The following is a 20,930-nucleotide window of genomic DNA, read 5'->3' on the forward strand; positions in this document are numbered from 1 at the left end:
GGTGTCATATATTTTATATTAGTAAAACATGTTTTGTGGTAAAACAACAACAACAACAGTATTTACACTTTTGAGCCACAGCAAGGTCATATTTTGGGTTCCGGCAGCATGACATGGATGGGATAGAATGCTGTGAGCAGTGCATCAGGAGGGTGGCGCTGTTTGGTCACCAAGACCAGGCTGAACTTCTCAATGCGGTCCAGCATGAACTCAGTTCTGGCATACTGAGGACCATCTGTGGAGCGCACCAGGCTTAGGTACCTACCGGGAGACGACATACCTTGATATCAATCTCGCAATGAGAGGGCACAGCCTTGCATTTTTTTTATGTCTTACATCATCACTTAAATGTAAAGAAAATCTAACTACAACTGAGAAAGGTTCATATTGAGATGATCTATGCGCTGGCAGTAAGCGCTTGGTACTGTACCTCTCTTCTTGCAGGAGCTCCTTGTTCATCAGCTGCTCACTCAGCCCTGGGTTCACCTGGTCTAGCTGGTTCTGTATACTCTCAAACAAGTCCACCTCCATCATGTTAATAACCAAGGGCTTTCCGAACCTGCAGACAGGATTACATTAGAACAGCCTTTCTATTCATACATACATTTATCTGTGTCCTTATTCACTTCTTTATTTATACAAAAACAATTTTTTTTGTGACATATTTACTGTTGGCAATTCAAATGAGCAGCCCGACCCTGAATTTGATATACATTAAGGTTTTACAGCAAACTCTTAAAAACACTTCTTACACCTGCTGCTGTCATTGATGTGCATAACTCAAATTTAGGCTTAGGCTGCTCATTGCCGGCACCCCTGTAATATCTCTCTCTCACACCTGATGGCCCCCAGTAGAGCGAGTCTCAGTTTGTCAGGCTGCATGTCTCCAGGGTGCAAGGCGTCCAGGTAGTTAGTGTCTCTGTAGCGTAGAAATGTGGCAGCCTGACCATAGGTATCCACAAGCAGGGGCCACCTAACATCAGATACACAGCCAGTGTGGATAAACTTAATTAACTGAATCTAATGTTAAATTGTAAACAGAGCAATTAGCTAAATACAGAGAGATGAACAACCTGTTTGCGTTTTGTTTGAGCAGCTAACCTGAGGGCAAAAAGTCATACTGAAGTGAGTAAGTAATTATTATAATTTTTTTACCTGCCATCCTGCTTGATCTTGCCGCCTACATCTTTAATAAGAACTTCCTCAAGGTCACGAACCGGGCAACGAACCCCACCACGGTCCAGGACAGCATCTTAGTTCACATAAACACACACTGTGAGAATATTACATTTTGTGTTGCTTCAGGGAAAGGTGTGTTTGTTTGTCTCTGTGTCTGTGTGTGTGTGTGTGTGGGGGGGGGGGGGGGTGTACCTGCATGTGTGTGTGCATGTGACATTACATACCACCACCAGACTGCTCTCTCAGTGTCAGCTTGGCAAGGGATAGTTTCCCTGCAGCCTCATGAGCTGCTATTTGAGCTTTCGCCAACACATCTTCAGCTTCATGAACCACCTTTACACACGCACGCGCACACACACACACACACACACACACACACACACACACACACACACACACACACACACACACACACACACACACACACACACACACACACACACACACACACACACACAACCAGTACTGAGACAATACATACATCAGTACTGAGACAATACAACTTTAGCAGTGTGCTAAAAAAGTACAGTGACTACCAGCAAGGTGACTTTAGCCTGCTCCTCCATACCCTTCCTCACACATGTATCATGTTCTGTGATCCTCTTATTCAGCTCAACGAAGGCCTTCTGCAGCTATATACACACACAGAGCGAGTGACGTCAGGGTGATGAAAGGGACATTTTCCCTGTTCATCTTGGAACTATTGATTCAAGATGTGTCTTACCTCTCTTTGGCATCGCTCATGCTCTTTCTGGAGCTGATCCACCTCCCCTTTCAGGCTGAGGGAAAACACAGGCCATTTTTGGTTTGCACGTTTGCACTGTTTCCCCCTATCAGTGAACAATGTGTGGGGAAATCATGTCAGCTATCCTCTCTATCTGTCCTCAACTCAGCAAAAGTGACTATGCAGGACTGGCCTGATGACGTGACTTAACAGGACTGACGTGCCTTTGTGTTGAAGGAGAGGGGAAGTAGCTAGATATAAACATATTACATATAGTACAAATAATGTGTGCAAACAACATCTGATCTCTGGCCAAGCTATTCAGTTTCTCTTATTGTTCTGGCTAAATTGTGTATCTTACTCTGTTGTCTATGCTGTATGCATGAGACATTACCTAATTAGACTATGTTTGGGAGCATAGGGTTGCGTTTTGAGAGTGTCATTCTCTACGAAAGGTTTCTGTTTTGAGTGGGAGGGGTTGAACACTTGGGCGTGACTCTTACCGGTCAGTCTCCGCCTCGTTCTGCTTTTCCTCTTCCTCCGCCCTCCTCTGTTCCTCTGCCTTCATCTTCGACAGCATGGAGTCAGTGGCACTCAGATCCCAGTTCTGTAAAGTGGCAACCACAGCCTCTTCAGAAGCCACCTGGAACATGTCCACAAACACATAAGCCCAAACATGGCTTGTAAAAACGCAATTACACAGCCACCCTCTGTATCTGTCTCTCTCATTCACACACACACACACACACACACACACACACACACACACACACACACACACACACACACACACACACACACACACACACACACACACACACACACACACACACACACACACACACAAAGAACCCTGACTATTGCCTATGCGCGCACACAGTCACTCATACCTGCTCTGGAGTGCTACCATCATCTGCATGGGTCCTCGGGTCTGCCCCAAGCTGTAGAAGAGTCTGCACTGCCCCAAGATGGCCTCCAAACGCAGCTCTGTAGATTGGAGTCCGTCCAAATGCACCCTATTAACAAAAAAACCCACTTCCTGACCTACTTCTGCAATTGCTTAGGCCTTAGGTATGGACATTTAACTCCAATACTCAGAAAGATATATTTAGCTGTTTGCCTGCTGGAGAAAGTTTGTGGAAGACAAATACTTTCAAAGAAAGGGTTTAAGTCAAGTCATGCTTGTTTTTTTTTATTTAACCAGGCAAGTCAATATTGAACAAATTCTTATTTACAATGACGGGGAGGGAACAGTGGGTTAACTGCCTTGTTCAGGGGCAGAACGACAGATTTTTACCTTGTCAGCTCAGGGATTTGATCTAGCAATTTTTCAGTTACTGGCCCAACACTCTAACCATTAGGCTAACTGCCTATCAATAGATGTGAACAGTCGTGGCCAAAAGTTGAGAATGACACAAATATTAATTTCCACAAAGTTTGTTGCTTAAGTGTCTTTAGATATTTTTGTCAGATGTTACTATGGAATACTGAAGTATAATTACAAGCATTTCATAAGGGTCAAAGGCTTTTATTGACAATTACATGAAGTTGATGCAAAGAGTCAATATTTGCAGTGTTGACCCTTCTTTTTCAAGACCTCTGCAATCCACCCTGGCATGCTGTGAATTAACTTCTGGGCCACATCCTGACTGATGGCAGCCCATTCTTGCATAATCAATGCTTGGAGTTTGTCAGAATTTGTGTGTTTTTGTTTGTCCACCCGCCTCTTGAGGATTGACCGATGGCTGATGGTAGCGCTCACCTTGTCTTCTCCACACAAGCTTTTCTTTGGATGCCCCAAACAATCAGAAAGGGGATTCATCAGAGAAAATGACTTTACCCCAGTCCTCACCTGGTTGACAGAGGAAGAACAATGATTCCAAGCACCACCCTCCTTTTAAAGCTTCCAGTCGGTTATTCAAACTCAATCAGCATGACAAAGTGTTCTCCAGCCTTGTCCTCGTCAACACTCACACCTGTGTTAACGAGAGAATCACTGACAAGATGTCAGCTTGTTCTTTTGTGGCAGGGCTGAAATGCAGTGGAAATGTTTTTTGGGGATTCAGTTCATTTGCATGGCAAAGAGGGACTTTGCAATTAATTGCAATTAATCTGATCACCCTTCATAACATTCTGGAGTACATGCAAATTTCCATCATACAAACTGAGGCAGCAGACTTTGTGATTATTCATATTTGTGTCATTCTCAAAACTTTTGGCCACGACTGTATGTTTGTGGGTGTCAGTGGGAATGGGTGGGTGAGGTAAGACACTCACTCTCATCTGACCAAGAGCTAATATTTCTGTTCGTGCTGCATTCTCTCACCCGGGTGTTTATGTCCGCACCCCTTTCCACCAATAAGGTGATGACTTCCGGCTGACCCCCACCTGCTGCTTCTGACACTGCTGTGTTGCCATTGGCATCTGTGATGTTAATCATGAAAAGTTGGTTTAGCAGCCGCTGGCGTTTGCCTGCTTCATCCAACCCAAGGCCACGCTTTGTGTCCCTATCAGAGACCTAGACAAGGACCAGTGCATCTATTAATCTTTGTCATGTCTTCATTACTTGTCCACACAGATCTCACAGATATCACATATCAGTCTCACCTCCTTCAAAATTGCTAACACTTCCTCTGCCTCTCCATCGAACGCTGCTTCCAGAAGTCGAGTTCGCAGAAGCTGCTCTTCCTTCTTCCCCTTTCTCTCGTCCTCCTCCTTCTTCCTTTTCCACTCCGCCTCTTCCTGTTCTCTTCGTACTAGTGCCACAAAAGCCTGCAGGCCAATCAAAACACACCTTTCAGGGTACACACACTTCTCATTTTCAGAAACAATGACATTACATTGATTGTAGACTACAACACACTCAAGCACACTCAAGGATGCTATTTGAAAGAAGAACAAACAAAGGAGGAGATCTGAGTCAACGTGTAATGCCAAGAGTTCTATTACTCATGATTTCAAATTTCAATATGTTGATATACTTTATAAATCCAAACCTAACACTGTCATTTTCATATAATGTCATTTTCATATAATGTCATTTTCATACACTGTCATTTTCATACACTGTCATTTTCATATAATTAGCTAACCTCTTTCTCCAAGCGATCCATAAGGTCTTCATAGTCCTGTTTTTCCTTCTGTCTCCGAACCCGCTCTCGCCTGGCCAGCAGGCCTCGGGTGGCCCGCTGGATGGTCACTGCAGCTAGCTCCTCTGGAGTCAGCTCTACATCTACAACAACAATAAACATGCATACAGTGAGTACAAACAAGTCCCTGTTATTTCACTTTAGTTTCGTTTTGCACCTTTTTTATTTAGTTTTAGTTGTCTAAAAATATTTATATTTCCTTTTTATATTATTTAGTTTCAGTTTTAGTGTTAGCTGCAGAAAGCATGCGTGGTAGGCTTGTAACCATTTGTGTCTGTGTTTTTTAACTTCACTTATTGCAACTCGGGGGCAGTAATACATAAGATGATGGGTAAGGTTAGGTTAGGTTTCAATTATAAAGTAAATCTCAATATGACTTGGATTTAAAAGGAATAGAGCGTTGTGATTGGTGCAAAAAAATATGTTGGAAGGAAACAATCCAATGCTTTTTAACTGTAGTAGTACATGTAAGAAGAACCAAGTTAGATAGCTAGACAATTTTTCCCCTATTAGCTAGTGATAGCTAGGCCTATTTGAAACATCGCCTTCTCCTGGCTGCATTTACCCTGTATCTGGCTTATAAACCCAAAAGCTTGAAAACCCAACTCGACCCCATTCGATTTTCCCCCAAAGTTTAGAGAAAATAACTCAAACTGGACATAATTCATAAATTTAGTTTTGGAATCAAAGTTAATTGTTTCAGTATAGTTTAGCCTCAGTACAGATTCATTGGATTGTCTTTGTCCGTCAAGGTTTGTTCTTTTCCTTTGAACCAGATAAGTTAGAGAACATATTCTCTTTTACAATAACAACCTGACAAGAGTAACAAAGCAAAGCCACAGACTCACACAACAACACCCGTGCAGTATACATAAGATTGTACAGTCGACTTTACAGCCCAAATATTTGTTTAACCTGGAGGATTCCGTTTCTTTGTGCTGCTCAGTATGTTGAACTTGACGACAGCTATTTCTAGTTTTTATTATTATAATTTCCCATATAGGCCTATATGTTTAATAAACACAGCGCATTCGGGAAGGTATTGAGAGCCCTTCACTTTTTCCACATTTTGTAACGTTACACCCTTATTCTAAAAATGGATCAACATCCCTCAACAATCTACACACAATACCCCATAATGACTAAGATTTTTTAAATAAAATAAAAATAAAAATACACAAAAACTGAAATATACATTTGCATAAGTATTCAGACCCTTTACTCAGTACTTTGTTGAAGCACCTTTGGCAGCAATTACAGCTTTGAGTCTTCTTGGCTATGACACTACAAGCTTGGCACAGCTGTATTTGGGGAGTTTCTCTCAATGTTCTCTGCAGATCCTCTCAAGCTCTGGAAGGTTGGATGGGGAGCTATTTTCAGCTATTTTCAGGCCTCTCCAGAGATGTTCGATCGGGTTCAAGTACAGGCTCTGGCTGGACCACTCAAGGATATTCAGAGACTTGTCCAGAAGCCACTCCTGTGTTGTCTTGGCTGTGTGCTTAGGGTCGTTGTCCTATTGGAAGGCAAACCTTCACCCCAGTCTGAGGTCCTGAGCGCTCTGGAGCAGGTTTTCAGGTTTTCAGGATTTCTCTGTACTTTGCGCCGTTCATCATTCCCTCAATCCTCTCCCAGTCCCTGTCGCTGAAAAACATCCCCACAGCATGAGCATGATGCTGCCACCACCATGCTTCACCGTGGGAATGGTATAGGCCAGGTGACGTGACGCTTGGCACTCAGGCCAAAGAGTTCTATCTTGGTTTCAACAAAAGGGCCGCGGCTTTTGTGGAGTGATGGGTAACGATGCTTCGAGGGTGACTGTTGACGTGTGCAGAGCGTCCCTGGTTTGCGCACAGGTCGGGGCGAGGGGACGGACGTAAAGTCTATACTGTTACATACAGATGTGTGCCTTTCCAAATCATCTCAAATCAATTGAATTTACCACAAGTGGACTCCAATCAAGTTTTAGAAACATCTCAAGAATGATCAATGGAAACAGCATGCACCTGAGCTCAATTTTGAGTCTCATAGCAAAGGGTCAGAATACTTGTGTAAATACGTTATTTCTTCTGATTTTTAATTATCAGGTATTGTGTGTAGATTGATGAGGATTTTCTTTTTATTTAATCCATTTTAGAATAAGGCTGTAACGTAACAAAATGTTGAAAAAGTGAAGGGGTCTAAATATTTTCCAAATGCACTGTATATGGTTTATAAATGTTTTATTTAAGTTGATTTGCTGCATTTCTCTAAATAAAAGTTTTGTATTAAATGGAAATAATAATATACTGTACATAAAAGGAATGTAGGCCTAGTATTTCATACCATCTCATGAATACCATCTGAGAGCTACAGCTGAAAAGGCTTTCAACATAATTGCTCTTTTGTTAACTAAAGGAGTACGGCAACAGCTGTCAAAGCTATGAATCCCGCTCTATAATATGTAGTGAGGCAATTATCTATGTACTAAAGACAACTTCATTTTACATGCTCTACAGCAGGGTTCCCCAAATGGCGGCCCGCTGTGAGTTTGGCATGCCGGTGGTTTTATTTGCCCCACCACAGGTTTTATGAGAAAAAAAAAATTATAAAATAAAAAATTGGTTAATTTATAATTTTTTTGTGGGGGTGAGGGAGGGCATTTTCATTATTGGACATAAAATAACGTAAAAACACCAGGAAATGAGCTCCAATGGATTTTAATTTTGAAAATCTGTTCCCAAAGTTCCCACGGATAACAGAGAGACGTTTTGGGCTCCTGAGTGGCGCAGCGGTCTAAGGCATTGCATCTCAGTGCTAGAGGCGTCACGACAGACACCCTGGTTTGAATCCAGGTTGTATCACAACCGGCCATGATTGGGAGTCCCATACGGCGGTGCACAATTGGCCCAACGTCGTCCAGGTTTGGCCGGTATAGGCTGTCATTGTAAACAAGAATTTGTTCTTAATTGACTTGCCTAGATAAATAAAGATAACAAATAAAAAATGTGATCGTATACAAATCATAAGAATGAATAATAATTTATTTATTTAGCACTTTTCTACCAACTGAGGTACTAAAAGCGCTTTACATAGTAGGGGGAAACTCACCTCATCCACCATCAATGTGTAGCACCCAACTCAGTGATGCACGGTGACCAACTCTCACCACACATCAACTATCAGGTGTAGAGGTGAGGAGTGATATACGCCAATTAGGAATGAGGGGGATGATTAGATGGCCATGATGGAATGTGGCCAGGTTGGAAATTTTGCCATGACACCAGGGCGTACACCCCTACTCTTACAATAAATCCCATTGGGATTTTGAATGACCACAGAAAGTCAGGACACCCATTTTAACGTCCCATCCGAAAGACGGCACCCTGCACAGGTCAATGTTTCCAAATGTAATCAAGGTTTTTGTCACTTTCGCTGATGGAATGAGGAGACCAAGGTGCAGGGTGGTAGGCGTACATCTTTCTTTTATTAAATGACACCGAAAAAAAAATAATAATACAAAACGAACGTAAAGCTATATGCAGTGCAGAAAGCAACTACACAAAAACAAGATCCCACAAACTAAAGGTGGAAAAAGGCTGCCTAAGTATGATCCCCAATCAGAGACAACGATAGACAGCTGCCTCTGATTGGGAACCATACCCGGCCAACAAAGAAATAGAAAAACTAGAATGCCCACCCAAATCACACCCCGACCTAACCAAATAGAGAAATAAAAGGCTCTCTAAGGTCAGGGCGTGACAGTTTTAGTCAAATATTATATCTGTTTATGCTTCTTGCGGTAAATTTGCAGTCTAAATTTTTAATTTTTTATTATGTTTCGGCCCCCGATCATCCGCTCAATAAAAAATGTGCTTGCGCCTGAATGTAGTTGATGTTCCCTTCTCTATAGTTCCTACTGCTCCCATGTGTGCCTTGGGTGGTGACTGCAGGAAACAATGAGGGATTGTTTTCAAGCTTGCATAATTTCCTTTGACCACATCAGACTCCCTTGGGTGTAATGAAGAGTAACAGACAGTTGTGTAATGTAAGCAATGTGTTCATTCTTTTGAACTCCAGGGTGGTTTATGAATGTGTGATTGCACACTGTCCCCGGTAAGAAGAACACAGCCGATCCTAGGGAAAAATTATTATTCTCTCCTTTTTTTCCCACCCCTTTTTCATGGTATCCAATTGGTAGTTACAGTCTTGTCTCATCACTGCAACTCCCGTATGGACTCGGGAGAGGCGTGCGTCCTCCGAAACACAACCAAGCCACACTGCTTCTTGACACAATGCCCACTTAACCCGGAAGCCATCCGCACCAATGTGTCGACGGAAACACCATACACCTAGCGACCATGTCAGCGCCCAGCCAGCCACAGGAGTCACTAGTGCGCGATGGGACAAGAACCTCCCTGCCGGGCCAAACCCTCCCTAACTAGGACGACGCTGTGCCAATTGTGCGCTGTCCCATGGGTCTCCCAGTCGCGGACGGCTGCAACAGAGTCCGGACTCTAGTGGCACAGCTAGCACTGCAATGCAGTGCCTTAGACCACTGCACCACTCTGGAGGCAATTATTATTCTCTTCTGGTCGAGTCCTAACTTGAGATGAGCATGCTTAACTGGCTTTCTCATAAATCAAGCAACACAATATAGTCTATCATGCCCTGAGCGACAGCAGCTTTTTAGATCTCAGGGAAGTATCCTGTCACCAATGTACCTCAGCCAACATACTACGGGCGAGTTTCACTTCTACTACACAAGCATTAGACACACAGATCTCAACTGATGACTAAGGCCTAGGTATATGAGGACAATCAAATCAGCACTTCTTTACATTGTTGCAATGGAAGTAAGCTAAAGGTAAATTGACAAATTTGGCATGATAAGAATGAGCAATGCAGAGCAGTACTTTTCTTTGGTGGTTGCACTGTCTTGGCACTGGCAGAGGTGTTACGTCTTGTCTTGGCAGCAGCAGCTTTGCCTTTGGACTGGCCACCCTGGGTCACACCGGTGCTCTGTCTGCGCTGGGGGGAGGCACCTTCCAGAGCACAAACAAAGAGGGGAAATTAGACTACACATTAAGCGAAAGAGAAACACATCTCTATGTACAGACGGCCGACACATTTAATGTGATGGTAACCAAAACCAATTAACCAAAACATGTACCATCACAAGTTTAGGTACATACTTAAATGTTTTTACAGCAAAGTAAAGTAATGAAACAGGCAGGGAGCAGGTCTCGAACCCTCGACCTTCTAGCCCGAGGTCCGGCGCGCTATCGACTGTGTCGATTTCCATAAACCCAGGGTAGTTACACTAATTTAATGTTACTTTGTGTTTAAAATGGGCTGGAGATATTGGTAACTTGTTAACTTTAATTAATATAAAGCCTATTAAACAGCTTCAACCTCCAATTGTTTTGCATCTTCATTTCAGACAACAACATTTTACTTAGGCCTAAAATACTTTCATATTCGGGAATCAGATCCCCAATGGCTAAAGTCGTTAGACACCTCTACTTGAAGTTGAATTCCAATGCTATTCATGGTTTGCATACCTGCCTCTGATGATTGGACTGCTCCCTTCGACGGTGCCTTGGCTCCAGTTTTCCCTGGGCTTTTAGTACTACGTGAACTCATATTTTGTCCAAATAATAGTTCGACGAACCAGCCTAGAAGCCCATTACTCTAGTACAATTGGCCAAAAAATAGATTATGGTTTCAAACCTACGCAATTTAGCTGTTGGACTCACAATCCCTTCCTGAACCCTCACTGGTCACCATGGTAACACTTGCACGGCTTGGTCTCACGCGAAGGTAAAATAGAAAAAGAATGAATAGAATGGGTTTGTCAACGTTCAAGTCAATAGGCGCGTTCTAGCGGATGTCTTTTGTCAACTCGGTAACCATTCTTGGTCAACGCCTTTCAAAGTGTGTCGCATTTTCAAAGTGTGTTGCATTGTCTGACTTGCGCCTACCAATTACTGAGTGTACAAAACATTAGGAACACCTTCCTAATATTCAGTTGCACCCCCCTTTTGCCCTCAGAACAGCCACAATTCGTCGGGCATGGACTCTACAAGATGTCGAAAGCGTTCCACAGGGATGCTGGCCCATGTTGACCCCAATGCTTCCCACAGTTGTGTCAAGTTTGATGAATGTCCTTTGGGTGGTGGACCATTCAAACACACAGGAAACTGTTTAGCGTGAAAAACCCGGCAGTATTGCAGTTCTTGACACACTCAAACCGTTGCGCCTGGCACCTACTACCACATCCCGTTCAAAGGCACTTAAACCTTATTAACAAATATCAACAAACAAAAGAGGAATAGTCACATGCAAATAAGCATACATACAAACTATTTACATTGCCAGGAATCCTAAACAAACAAATCATATTCATTAATAATACAACAAGTTTTAATTGCATTTTTGTTTGAATTAGACCATTTGCATTTGTGAGTATGAAACGTACCTAATATTATTTGCAGTTTTATTAAATATACTACATCTTTATCAATGTCAGAATTTCTTAAATAAATCATTATATCAAAACCATTAAATAGTACAACCGGTCCTATTTTTTTTGTAACAAAATTCTGTATGTCAATCCCAAAAATTATACTATAAATACAGGTTAAAAAATCAAATGCAAAATGGTCTCCTTCTCCATTCCACAGAAATCACATTTATAATCAATATTCAGCTTGAATCTTTCCAAAACATGTTTCACAGGATAAATTCTATGTAACATTTTAAATGAAACTTCCTTTACCTTGTTACTGATACAATATTTGTTAGCAATTTTCCATGCTTTCCCCCATGTTATATCACCATAGATATTTGACCAACATAATTGTAGTATCACAAACAATATTCCTAATCTGTTTATTACTACATTTATCTTTGATGTTAATGTTGCCAATGAATATATTTTAATGTAAATATATGTTACTTACATCAACCACAGAGGAATTTAAAAGAGATACAACCCCCCTTGGAATCGCATCAAAAACAATTGCATATTCTTTCGGGGTTATTGGAATTTTTAATTTATCAAGAAATTCCCCATATGAGAGTAGATATCCATCTTCATTCAGTAACTGACCAACCAAAATAATAAAAAATAAAAAAAAGAGACTTATTTTTAAATCGTATATCTTTGTTGTTCCATAGATAGTATCTGTGAGGCGGGGAAAAAAATATATTTTTTATTTTATTTTACCTTTATTTAACTAGGCAAGTCAGTTAAGAACAACTTCTTGTTTTCAATGATGAACAGTGGGTTAACTGCCTAGTTCAGGGGATGTTTATACGCAAACATCCAAGCTAAAATCGCCTGCAAGTGACATCAATAAGGGCTTTAGCTACTCCAGGGAGTGACGTGCAGCCTCTCGTTGAGTAAGTAAAGTTGAAGGGTGACCGGGGGACTTCAGGCTGTCATATAATATATCCTTATAACTTCCTCTGTGTGCAAGTTTAAAATAATCGGTTCAATGACATACATATTGTGCACTATAAGCAATTATTGTTATCATGATTGTCCTCAAATAATTTTTTTGTTTTTTTACAAAGAGATTTTTCTATTCACTATCATGGGGGGATTCTGTTTTCTGCTAACAATGCCGTAACGCGCTCGGCCTTGAACCTCCGTGGCTTCATTGAGAGGGGTCAGTCGTTCTCCCCTGGCGCCAACGTGTAGACTGCATGAACTTTAGAAAAATCATGTGATCAAAGGTCATGAAGTTTTGACTGCAGTCGACTGCAAGTTTCTGCAGTTGCTCTTCAATTCAATTCAAGGGGCTTTATTGGCATGGGAAACATATGTTAACATTACCAAAGCAAGTGAAGTAGGTCATAAATAAAAGTGAAATAAACAATCAAAAATAACAGTAAGCATTACACTCACAGAAGTTCCAAAAAAATAAAGACATTACAAATGTCATATTATGTATATATATATATAGTGTTGAACGATTGGCAAATGGTCAGAATACAAAAGGGAAATTAAATAAACGTAAATATGGGTTGTATTTACAATGGTGTTTGTTCTTCACTGGTTGCCCTTTTCTTGTGGTAACAGGTCACAAATCTTGCTGATGTGATGGCACACTGGTATTTCACCCAGTAGATATGGGATTTTGTCAAAATCAGTTTGTTTTCAAATTCTTTGTGGATCTGTGTAATCTGAGGGAAATATATGTCTCTAATATGGTCATACATTTGGCATGAGGTTAGGAAGTGCAGCTCAGTTTCCACCACATTTTGTGGGCAGTGTGCGCATAGCGTGTCTTCTCTTGAGAGCCAGGTCTGCCTACAGCGGCCTTTCTCAATAGCAAGGCTATGCTTACTGAGTCTGTACATAGTCAAAGCTTTCCTTAAGTTTGGGTCAGTGACAGTGGTCAGGTATTCTGCCACTGTGTACTCTCTGTTTAGGGCCAAATAGGATTCTAGTTTGCTCTGTTTTTTTGTTAATTCTTTCCAATGTGTCAAGTAATTATCTTTTTGTTTTCTCATGATTTGGTTGGGTCTAATTTTGTTGCTGTCCTGGGGCTCTGTGGGGTCTGTTTGTGTTTGTGAACAGAGCCCCAGAACCAGCTTGCTTAGGGGACTCTTCTCCAGGTTCATCTCTCTGTAGTTGATGGCTTTGTTATGGAAGGTTTGGGAATCGCTTCCTTTTAGGTGGTTGTAAAATTTAACGTCTCTTTTCTGGATTTTGATCATTAGCGGGTATCAACCTAATTCTGCTCTGCATGCATTATTTGGTGTTTTACATTGTACACAGAGGATATTTTTGCAGAATTCTGCATGCAGTCTCAATTTGGTGTTTGTCCCATTTTGTGAATTCTTGGTTGGTGAGCAGACCCCAGACGTCACAACCATAAAGGGCAATGGGTTCTATAACTGATTCAAGTATTTTTAGCCAGATCCTATTTGGTATGTCAAATTTTATGTTCCTTTTGATGGCATAGAAGGCCCTTCTTGCCTTGTCTCTCAGATCGTTCACAGCTTTATGGAAGTTACCTGTGGAGCTGATGTTTAGGCCAAGGTATGTATAGTTTTTTGTGTGCTCTAGGGCAACGGTGTCTAGATGGAATTTGTATTGGTGGTCCTGGTGACTGGACCTTTTTTGGAACACCATTATTTTGGTCTTACTGAGAAATACTGTCAGGGCTCTTCACCAACTTCATCCTGCAGCCATCGCCTGCATTGTGGGAGGCTCTATTGTCAACCATTCATTAGCTACCTTGATCCAAACAAACTATATATTTTGCATTTTCATTTACTGTTCCATATTTTATTTAACTAATACCTGTTGTTTTATGTATGCATTTGTTCTGGTGTCTTGTATAAAATACTATCCTAGTAGCAGTCAGATATTTACAATTTGCAGTATTCTGTTGTCTTGTATAGAATACTATCCTAGTAGCAGTCAGATATTTACAAACAAGGCTAGTATTTTGCCAATAATCTACCTAACTTGCTAGCTACTTACCTACCTAGATGATATTAGAAACATACCCTTATTTTACCAAATCCTCTTCTCCGTCAGCCAGTGGAGGTTTATATTTCATCCCATAGAATGTATGCCAACTATATGAACAAGGTGAAATCTATTTTAATTCATGGTGTCAGAAGGCACTGCTGTATTAAAGCAATTCAAAACTAACTTGTTGGCATGTTCTGTTGAGAATTCAAATCCCAATTTAACTAATTGCAGAATGTATCCATAATTATGAATGAATAAGCATATTTATTTGACAAGAACGCACCTAGTCACACATCAATCCTGTCAAACACCTGAGCTCCAACAATGACATTGTTTAAATAAATCGAAATAGTAAACAATGCATAAATATGCCTTTTATACATAACATATAAACATCTGACTTGAAGTAAAGATTACATTTACTTAAATTATCAAAAATATCTTCCCAACTATTTTGCAATCTGTATGGCACAGCTGTCAACTTCCTGGTTCTTAAATTAAACTGGTATATTTTCCTATTTATACTATTCTTGTTCCTCCCCCAGTTTTGATCCTTTGTATTAGGCAGACAGACCAGTTCCCTACCTCCTTCTACTGCCACCTGCCTTCTCCATTTTTGGGGTAGTGCTGTAATCAATTGGTTGTAATCTTGGACTGACCAGACCTTCCCATGTAATTCCGATAGCTCCATGAAATACATAATTCTACCACTCCAATTTACAATATAATTTAAAAACAGAATAGCCTTCTCAAACAAATTTTCCATAAATACAAATATTTTATCAACCAGCACATTTGAGTTCAATCATAATATTTGTTGTAATATTTGTTCTATCTTTTCTGGGGGATGAATTTGAAATTGTAACCATCTCTGCATTGCTTGTTTGAAAAAGTGAGATACTTTGAACAGGGTTTCATTTTCAATTAATCGAAAATGAGAAATGGCAATCTGCACAAAGCAAAAAGGCCATTTTTAAACAAGGGATGAGCTTTCCTTAGTAATCTACTTGGGAACAATTTTGGATTCAAGTAAAGCTTTTGTATAAGTGAAGCTTTTAGAGAGCGCTTTAGTGCTTCTATATTTACTCATCTCAGCCCACCCAGTTTATATTCATTATACAGATATGCACGCTTCATCTTGTCTGGTTTAGCATCCCAGAAGAAGCAACAACAACAAAAAAGTATGAACCATCCGGAGTAGGCAGTGCCATAAATAAGTGAGTAAACTGAGATATGACTAAGGAGTTAATCTGTGTAATTTTTTTCATAAATAGAAAGGTATTTACCTCTCCATAGTTGCAGGATTTTGTCTATTTTTCTTAGTTTTCTATTGAAATTCATTGTGTAGAGCTAATTTATATATTTTGTGATATGAATACCAAGTTCAGTGCATTCAGAAAGTATTCAGACCCCTTCCCTTTTTCCACAATGATTAAATTATTTTTTCCCTCATCAATCTACACACAATACCCCATAATGACAAAGTGAAAAGTTTTTTAGAAATTTTAGAAAATGTATTAAATATAAAAAACAGAAATACCATATTTACATAAGTATTCAGACCCTTGCTATGAGACTCGAAATTGAGCTCTGGTGTATCCTGTTTCCATTGATCACCCTTGAGATGTTTCAACAACTTGATTGGAGTCCACCTGTGGTAACTTCAATTGATTGGACATGATTTGGAAAGGCACACGCCTGTCTATATAATGTTCCACAGTTGACAGACCAAAGACCAAGCCATGAGGTCGAAGGAATTGTCCGTAGAGCTCCGAGGCAGGATTGTGTCGAGGCACGGAACTGGGGAAGACTACCTAAAAAAAGTCTGCAGCATTGAAGGTCCCCAAGAACACAGTGGCTGCTATCATTCTTAAATGGAAGAAGTTTGGAAACAGCAATACTCTTCCTAGAGCTGGCTGCCTGGCCAAACTGAGTAATCGAATGGAGAAGGAAGGTAGGTGTGCCTCAAGGAGGTGACCAAAAACCCAATGGTCACTCTGACAGATCTCCAGAGTTTATCTGTGGAGATGAATGAACCTTCTAGAAGGACAACCATCCTGCAGTACTCCACCAATCAGACCTTTATGGTAGAGTGGCAAGACGGAAGCCACTCCTTAGTAAAAGGCACACGACAGCCCGCTTGGAGTTTGCTAAAGGACTCTCAGACCATGAGAAACAAGATTCTCTGGTCTGATGAAATCAAGGCTGAAGTCTTTGGATTGAATGCCAAGCGTGGAACCTGGCACCATCCCCACAGTGGAGCATGGTGGTGGCAGCATAATGCTGTGGGGATGTTTCTCAGCAGCAGGGATTGGGAGACTATTCAGGACCAAGGGAAAGATGAACGGAGCAAAGTACAGAAAGATTATTGATGAAAACCTGCTCCAGAGCACTCATGACCTCAGACTGGGGCTAAGGTTCACGTTCCAACAAGACAACGACACTAAGCACACAGCCAAGACAATTAGGGGGTGGCTTCAAGACAAGTCTCTGAATGTCCTTGCGTGTCCCAGCCAGAGCCCAGACTTGAACCCGATCTAACATCTCTGGAGAGACCTGAAAATAACTGTGCAGCGACGCTCCTCAGCCAACCTGACAGAGCTTGAGAAGATCTGCAGAGAAGAATGGGAAGACTCCCTAAATACAGGTAGGCCAAGCTGGTAGCATCATTGCCAAGAAGACTCAAGGATGTAATTGCTGCCAAAGGTGCTTCAACAAAGAAAGGGTCTGAATACTGAATATTTTGAAAAAAATGTCTAAAAACCTGTTTCTGCTTTGTCATTTGTGTGTGATGTTGGGAAAAAAATATTTCATCCATTTTAGAATAAGGCTGTAATGTAACAAAATGTGGAAAAAGACAAGGGGTCTGAATACTTTCCGAATGCACTGTATGTCTATTGCAAAGTCAGACTATTTCATAGGTAAACTGCAGGGTAATGTAAGAGTTTTTTTTAAAGATCCAATACGTAATATGGTAATTATGTTTTAGTCCAGAGTGGCCAGACAAGTTATCTAGATCTTCAATGAGACATTGCAGGAATCTAGCTTGCGGACTTAATATAAAATTTGAGTCATCAGCATACAAGGACACCTTTGTTTTTAAGCCTTTGATTTCAAATCCTCTCATGTTGTTATTTGATCTGATTTTAATAGCTACAGTAGCACTTCGATGGCCATAACAAATAAATATACTGACAGCAGACACCCTAGTTTGACTCCTCTTGTACCAAATCGACCATGAAGGCCTGATTCACGCAGTCTTCTCTGAACAGTTGATGTTGAGATGTGTCTGTTGCTTGAACTTTGTGAAGCATTTATTTGCGCTGCAATCTGAGGTGCAATTAACTCTAATGAACTTATCCTCTGCAGGAGAAGTAACTCTAATTCCAGTTGCGGTCCTCATGAGAGCCAGTTTCATCATAACGCTTGCAGGTTTTTGTGACTGCAATTGAAGAAACTTTCAAAGTTCTTGACATTTTCTGGATTGACTGACCTTCATGTCTTAAAGTAATAATAGACTGTTGTTTCTCTTTGCTTATTTCAGCTGTTCTTACCATAACATGAACTTGGTCTTTTACCAAATTGGGCTATCTTCTGCTATCTTCTACCTTGTCACAACACAACTGATTGGCTCAAACGCATTAAGAAGGAAAAAAATTCCACAAATTAACTTTTAAGATGGCACACCTGTTAATTGAAATGCATTCCAGGTGACTACCTCATGAAGCTGGTTGAGAGAATGTCAACCGTGTGCAAAGCTGTCATCAAGGAAAAGGGTAGCTACTTGAAGAATCTGTTTTGTTTAACACTTTCTTGGTTACTACATGATTCCATATGTGTTATTTCATAGTTTTGATGTCTTCACTAATATTCTACAATGTAGAAAATATTAAAAATAAAGAAAAACCCTTGAATGAGTAGGTGTTCTAAAACTTTTGACCGGTAGTGTATATATGGGAGATTCGAAATTATGCAGACACTTACATTGACGGAAGCCACAATCTATCTGCAATATTAAAATGTGTTTGCATGACTAAAGCCTAAGCACATTCATTTCCATGTATCCTATCTGTGCTTGGAGTTCAAAACTGTTATCCTAAGTTAGCTGTGTTAATCGAAGTATTCTTGAAACATGTTCTCAGAATGTTACATAATTACTTTCAAATAACATATAATTTATGTTCACAGAAAGTTAATAAAACCTCCCAGGAAAACTTTTGGGGGAACCATTGGGGTGGTAGGTAGTTGAGTGGTTAGAGCTTTGGGCCAGCAATGAAGAGGTTGCTAGATCAAATCCCTGAGCTGAAAAGGTAAAAAATCTGTTATTCTGCTCTTAAACAAGGCAGTTACCATTACCAGTTGTCATTGTAAATAAGAATTTGTTCTTAACCTATTTGTCTAGTTAAATAAATATAGAAACACTTTCTCAGAACCTACCTGCAACCTAAGAATGTAATTTCCCAAAACAGCCTGCTTTTTCACTTCCATTCTCAAAAAAACTGTTTTCCAAGAACCAATGGGAAACCAAAAATGTACGTTCTCACAACTTCCAAGGAACCAAATATGCTATCTGGGAAGAGTTTGGGAACCTCACCCTCGTAATTTGAGTCGTAAACTCATGGGTATGCTCAAAATGGCTGTTAGTCCTGACTTGAATGGGCACTTTCGTTCTATGGATTCTATTTCTATGGATAATATTTATTTTCGGGTGGTCAGTGAATAGCTAAAGGCCTTTCGCAAATTTCAAAATACAATCGTGGGAAATACGTTTGGAAAGCAAATGCCTACTGCCCGAAAGAGAAGACTAATTTGTCAGTAGAAGCTACCATTTTTTTCCCTCAACAACGAACAGCACTGTTTTTCAAAGTAGTCAGGCGCTATCTTGAGACAATCACCTGTACAGTGAGAACCCTAGGCTACGCATATTCATGCTATCCATCTTCATCATTGGGTGAGTCAGTGCCACTGGAAAGTTTAATTAGTAGCCTCCTAATATTGTACAATAGGTGTCTCCCCTCTTTTTATTGGCCCTAGGCCAGATCAAGAGCAATGACGTTTTCCCAAAAGCATATTAATAAGGCTGCGTTTATTTTAAAACACATAGGATCCAATGAACTTAGCCTAAAATGTTTTTGTTCGTTTATCTGTTTGACAGTGTCAAAGTCGCCACTAATTTTGGTCATTTTTGTAGTATTAAAAAATATTCTTATGTCTCCTGTCATGTAGGCCTAAATGATGTAGAATGGCATGAAATGCGTTTATACTGCCGCGTTCAAAATAACTGGACACCAGGAACTTGGAAATCTCAAGACTTCCGACTTCAGTGCGTTCAAGACGACTGGGAAAAATAGTTTTGAACGGTCATCCAACTCGGAATCCCAAGTCGGGAACTAGGGCCTCTTTCTAAAGCTCCCTTTCTAAAGCGACTTTCCGCCTTGAAGATCACTGACATCGTGAATTCACCTCGTTTCTTCCGAGTCCCAGTTGTCTTGAAAGCACCATATAACACCACATTTTCGCGTCCATGTCACGAAACTGGAATTCATTGAACATTTGCAGTTAGGATGGGTTACTTTGAGGCGGGGCATAACTCGTCGGCAATCTGCGAGACGGGCTTCTTTCTCACTTCTGAAACTCTTCCATTCTCCCCAACATGCCTCAAGCAAGCATGAAAATAAACTGGTTCTGTCGGGGTAGGTGATCAAGCCACGCAGAACGCTATTTTTGAGGAGTCCAGCCAGACTAGGAATGCGATACAGTCTCAGTGGGGAATACCGGTTCAAGAGAAGGACTACATCATAATAGCCTAAACTGAAACCATGGATGATTAAGTTCAGGAAGAATCTCAGTTATGCCATAAGGTTAGTTCTTAAAGTTTTTCAGGAAACATATAGGAAGATAGTGTGGAACATTTCTCTCTTAGGGACAGATCGACATTTACGAGGGGAGCTGGTCCAACTCAAGGTGTCCTAAAAAAAAAAAGAATGCACCCCCTCCACAACATTACAAATATTATCACATGACCCTCCCCTTGTAGGCTACTGTAAAATAAATTGAACACACTCCCCCCTCATAGAATGAACTCAAAATAATGTTTACTCCCATGAATAACCCTGTTTTATAAACGTGGATATCAACTTTGCCACTTCAGCATGTTTTTGTGGCACAGTATATGCCTTGGCCAGAAGGTTGAGGGTTCGCTGACCACCACAGATGGGCTCTCTATGCGCTCCTGTTTCATTACTTAACGATCAGAGCCGGTTGCAGACAATGATCTTCTAGTGGGAATCAGAATTTCAAACTTTTGATGCCATAAATATAATTATATCAAATATATGCAACAAATGTTCCACCTATAGGTTTCTGTACCAATGCACCACACAACAAATAAACAAAACATACTGAC

The 20,930-nt window shown here is 40.6% G+C and overlaps 2 protein-coding genes across 6 annotated transcripts in view; one reads left to right on the forward strand and one right to left on the reverse strand.

The window, feature by feature from the left end:
- Window positions 1-18: 18 nt before the first annotated feature.
- Window positions 19-10,788, reverse strand: LOC139409351 (IQ motif and ankyrin repeat domain-containing protein 1-like). 3 transcript variants are annotated; one of them, XM_071154383.1, is made up of 14 exons: window positions 10,593-10,788; window positions 9,945-10,073; window positions 4,996-5,135; window positions 4,511-4,675; window positions 4,230-4,421; window positions 2,794-2,919; window positions 2,407-2,510; window positions 1,904-1,958; window positions 1,716-1,811; window positions 1,404-1,512; window positions 1,156-1,252; window positions 839-973; window positions 431-559; window positions 19-261 (listed from the first exon to the last, which is right to left on the reverse strand). In XM_071154383.1, exons 1-14 carry the CDS (start codon window positions 10,672-10,674, stop codon window positions 87-89), a joined length of 1,734 nt encoding a protein of 577 aa, XP_071010484.1. In that variant the 5' UTR covers window positions 10,675-10,788; the 3' UTR covers window positions 19-86. The 3 variants fall into 3 exon arrangements, with proteins under 3 accessions (XP_071010484.1, XP_071010474.1, XP_071010494.1); XM_071154373.1 differs by having other exon boundaries at window positions 2,407-2,546; XM_071154393.1 differs by lacking the exon at window positions 1,716-1,811 and having other exon boundaries at window positions 2,407-2,546.
- Window positions 10,789-19,124: 8,336 nt separating this feature from the next.
- Window positions 19,125-20,930, forward strand: part of LOC139409363 (protein FAM83H-like) — a 58,260-nt gene continuing 56,454 nt past the window's right edge. For 2 of the 3 annotated variants that reach the window (XM_071154425.1, XM_071154406.1), the window contains exon 1: window positions 19,125-19,475. The gene's annotated coding sequence lies outside the window, so the exon portion shown is untranslated. Of the gene's footprint in view, window positions 19,476-20,182; window positions 20,386-20,930 lie in introns of those variants that run through there. The other variant, XM_071154415.1, reaches the window with a different exon arrangement.

The sequence above is a fragment of the Oncorhynchus clarkii genome, chromosome 1, assembly GCF_045791955.1.
Source record: "Oncorhynchus clarkii lewisi isolate Uvic-CL-2024 chromosome 1, UVic_Ocla_1.0, whole genome shotgun sequence".
Lineage (NCBI taxonomy): Eukaryota > Metazoa > Chordata > Actinopteri > Salmoniformes > Salmonidae > Oncorhynchus > Oncorhynchus clarkii.

Excerpts from the sequence above, each read along its gene's own strand:
- LOC139409351 (XM_071154373.1), bottom strand. The coding sequence starts at position 10,674 with ATGAGTTCACGTAGTACTAAAAGCCCAGGGAAAACTGGAGCCAAGGCA. Across the intron at positions 5,136-9,944 it reads AGTGCAACCACCAAAGAAAA|ATGTAGAGCTGACTCCAGAG; the intron begins GTACTGCTCTGC and ends TTGTTGTTGTAG. Across the intron at positions 4,422-4,510 it reads TGTTAGCAATTTTGAAGGAG|GTCTCTGATAGGGACACAAA; the intron begins GTGAGACTGATA and ends GTCCTTGTCTAG.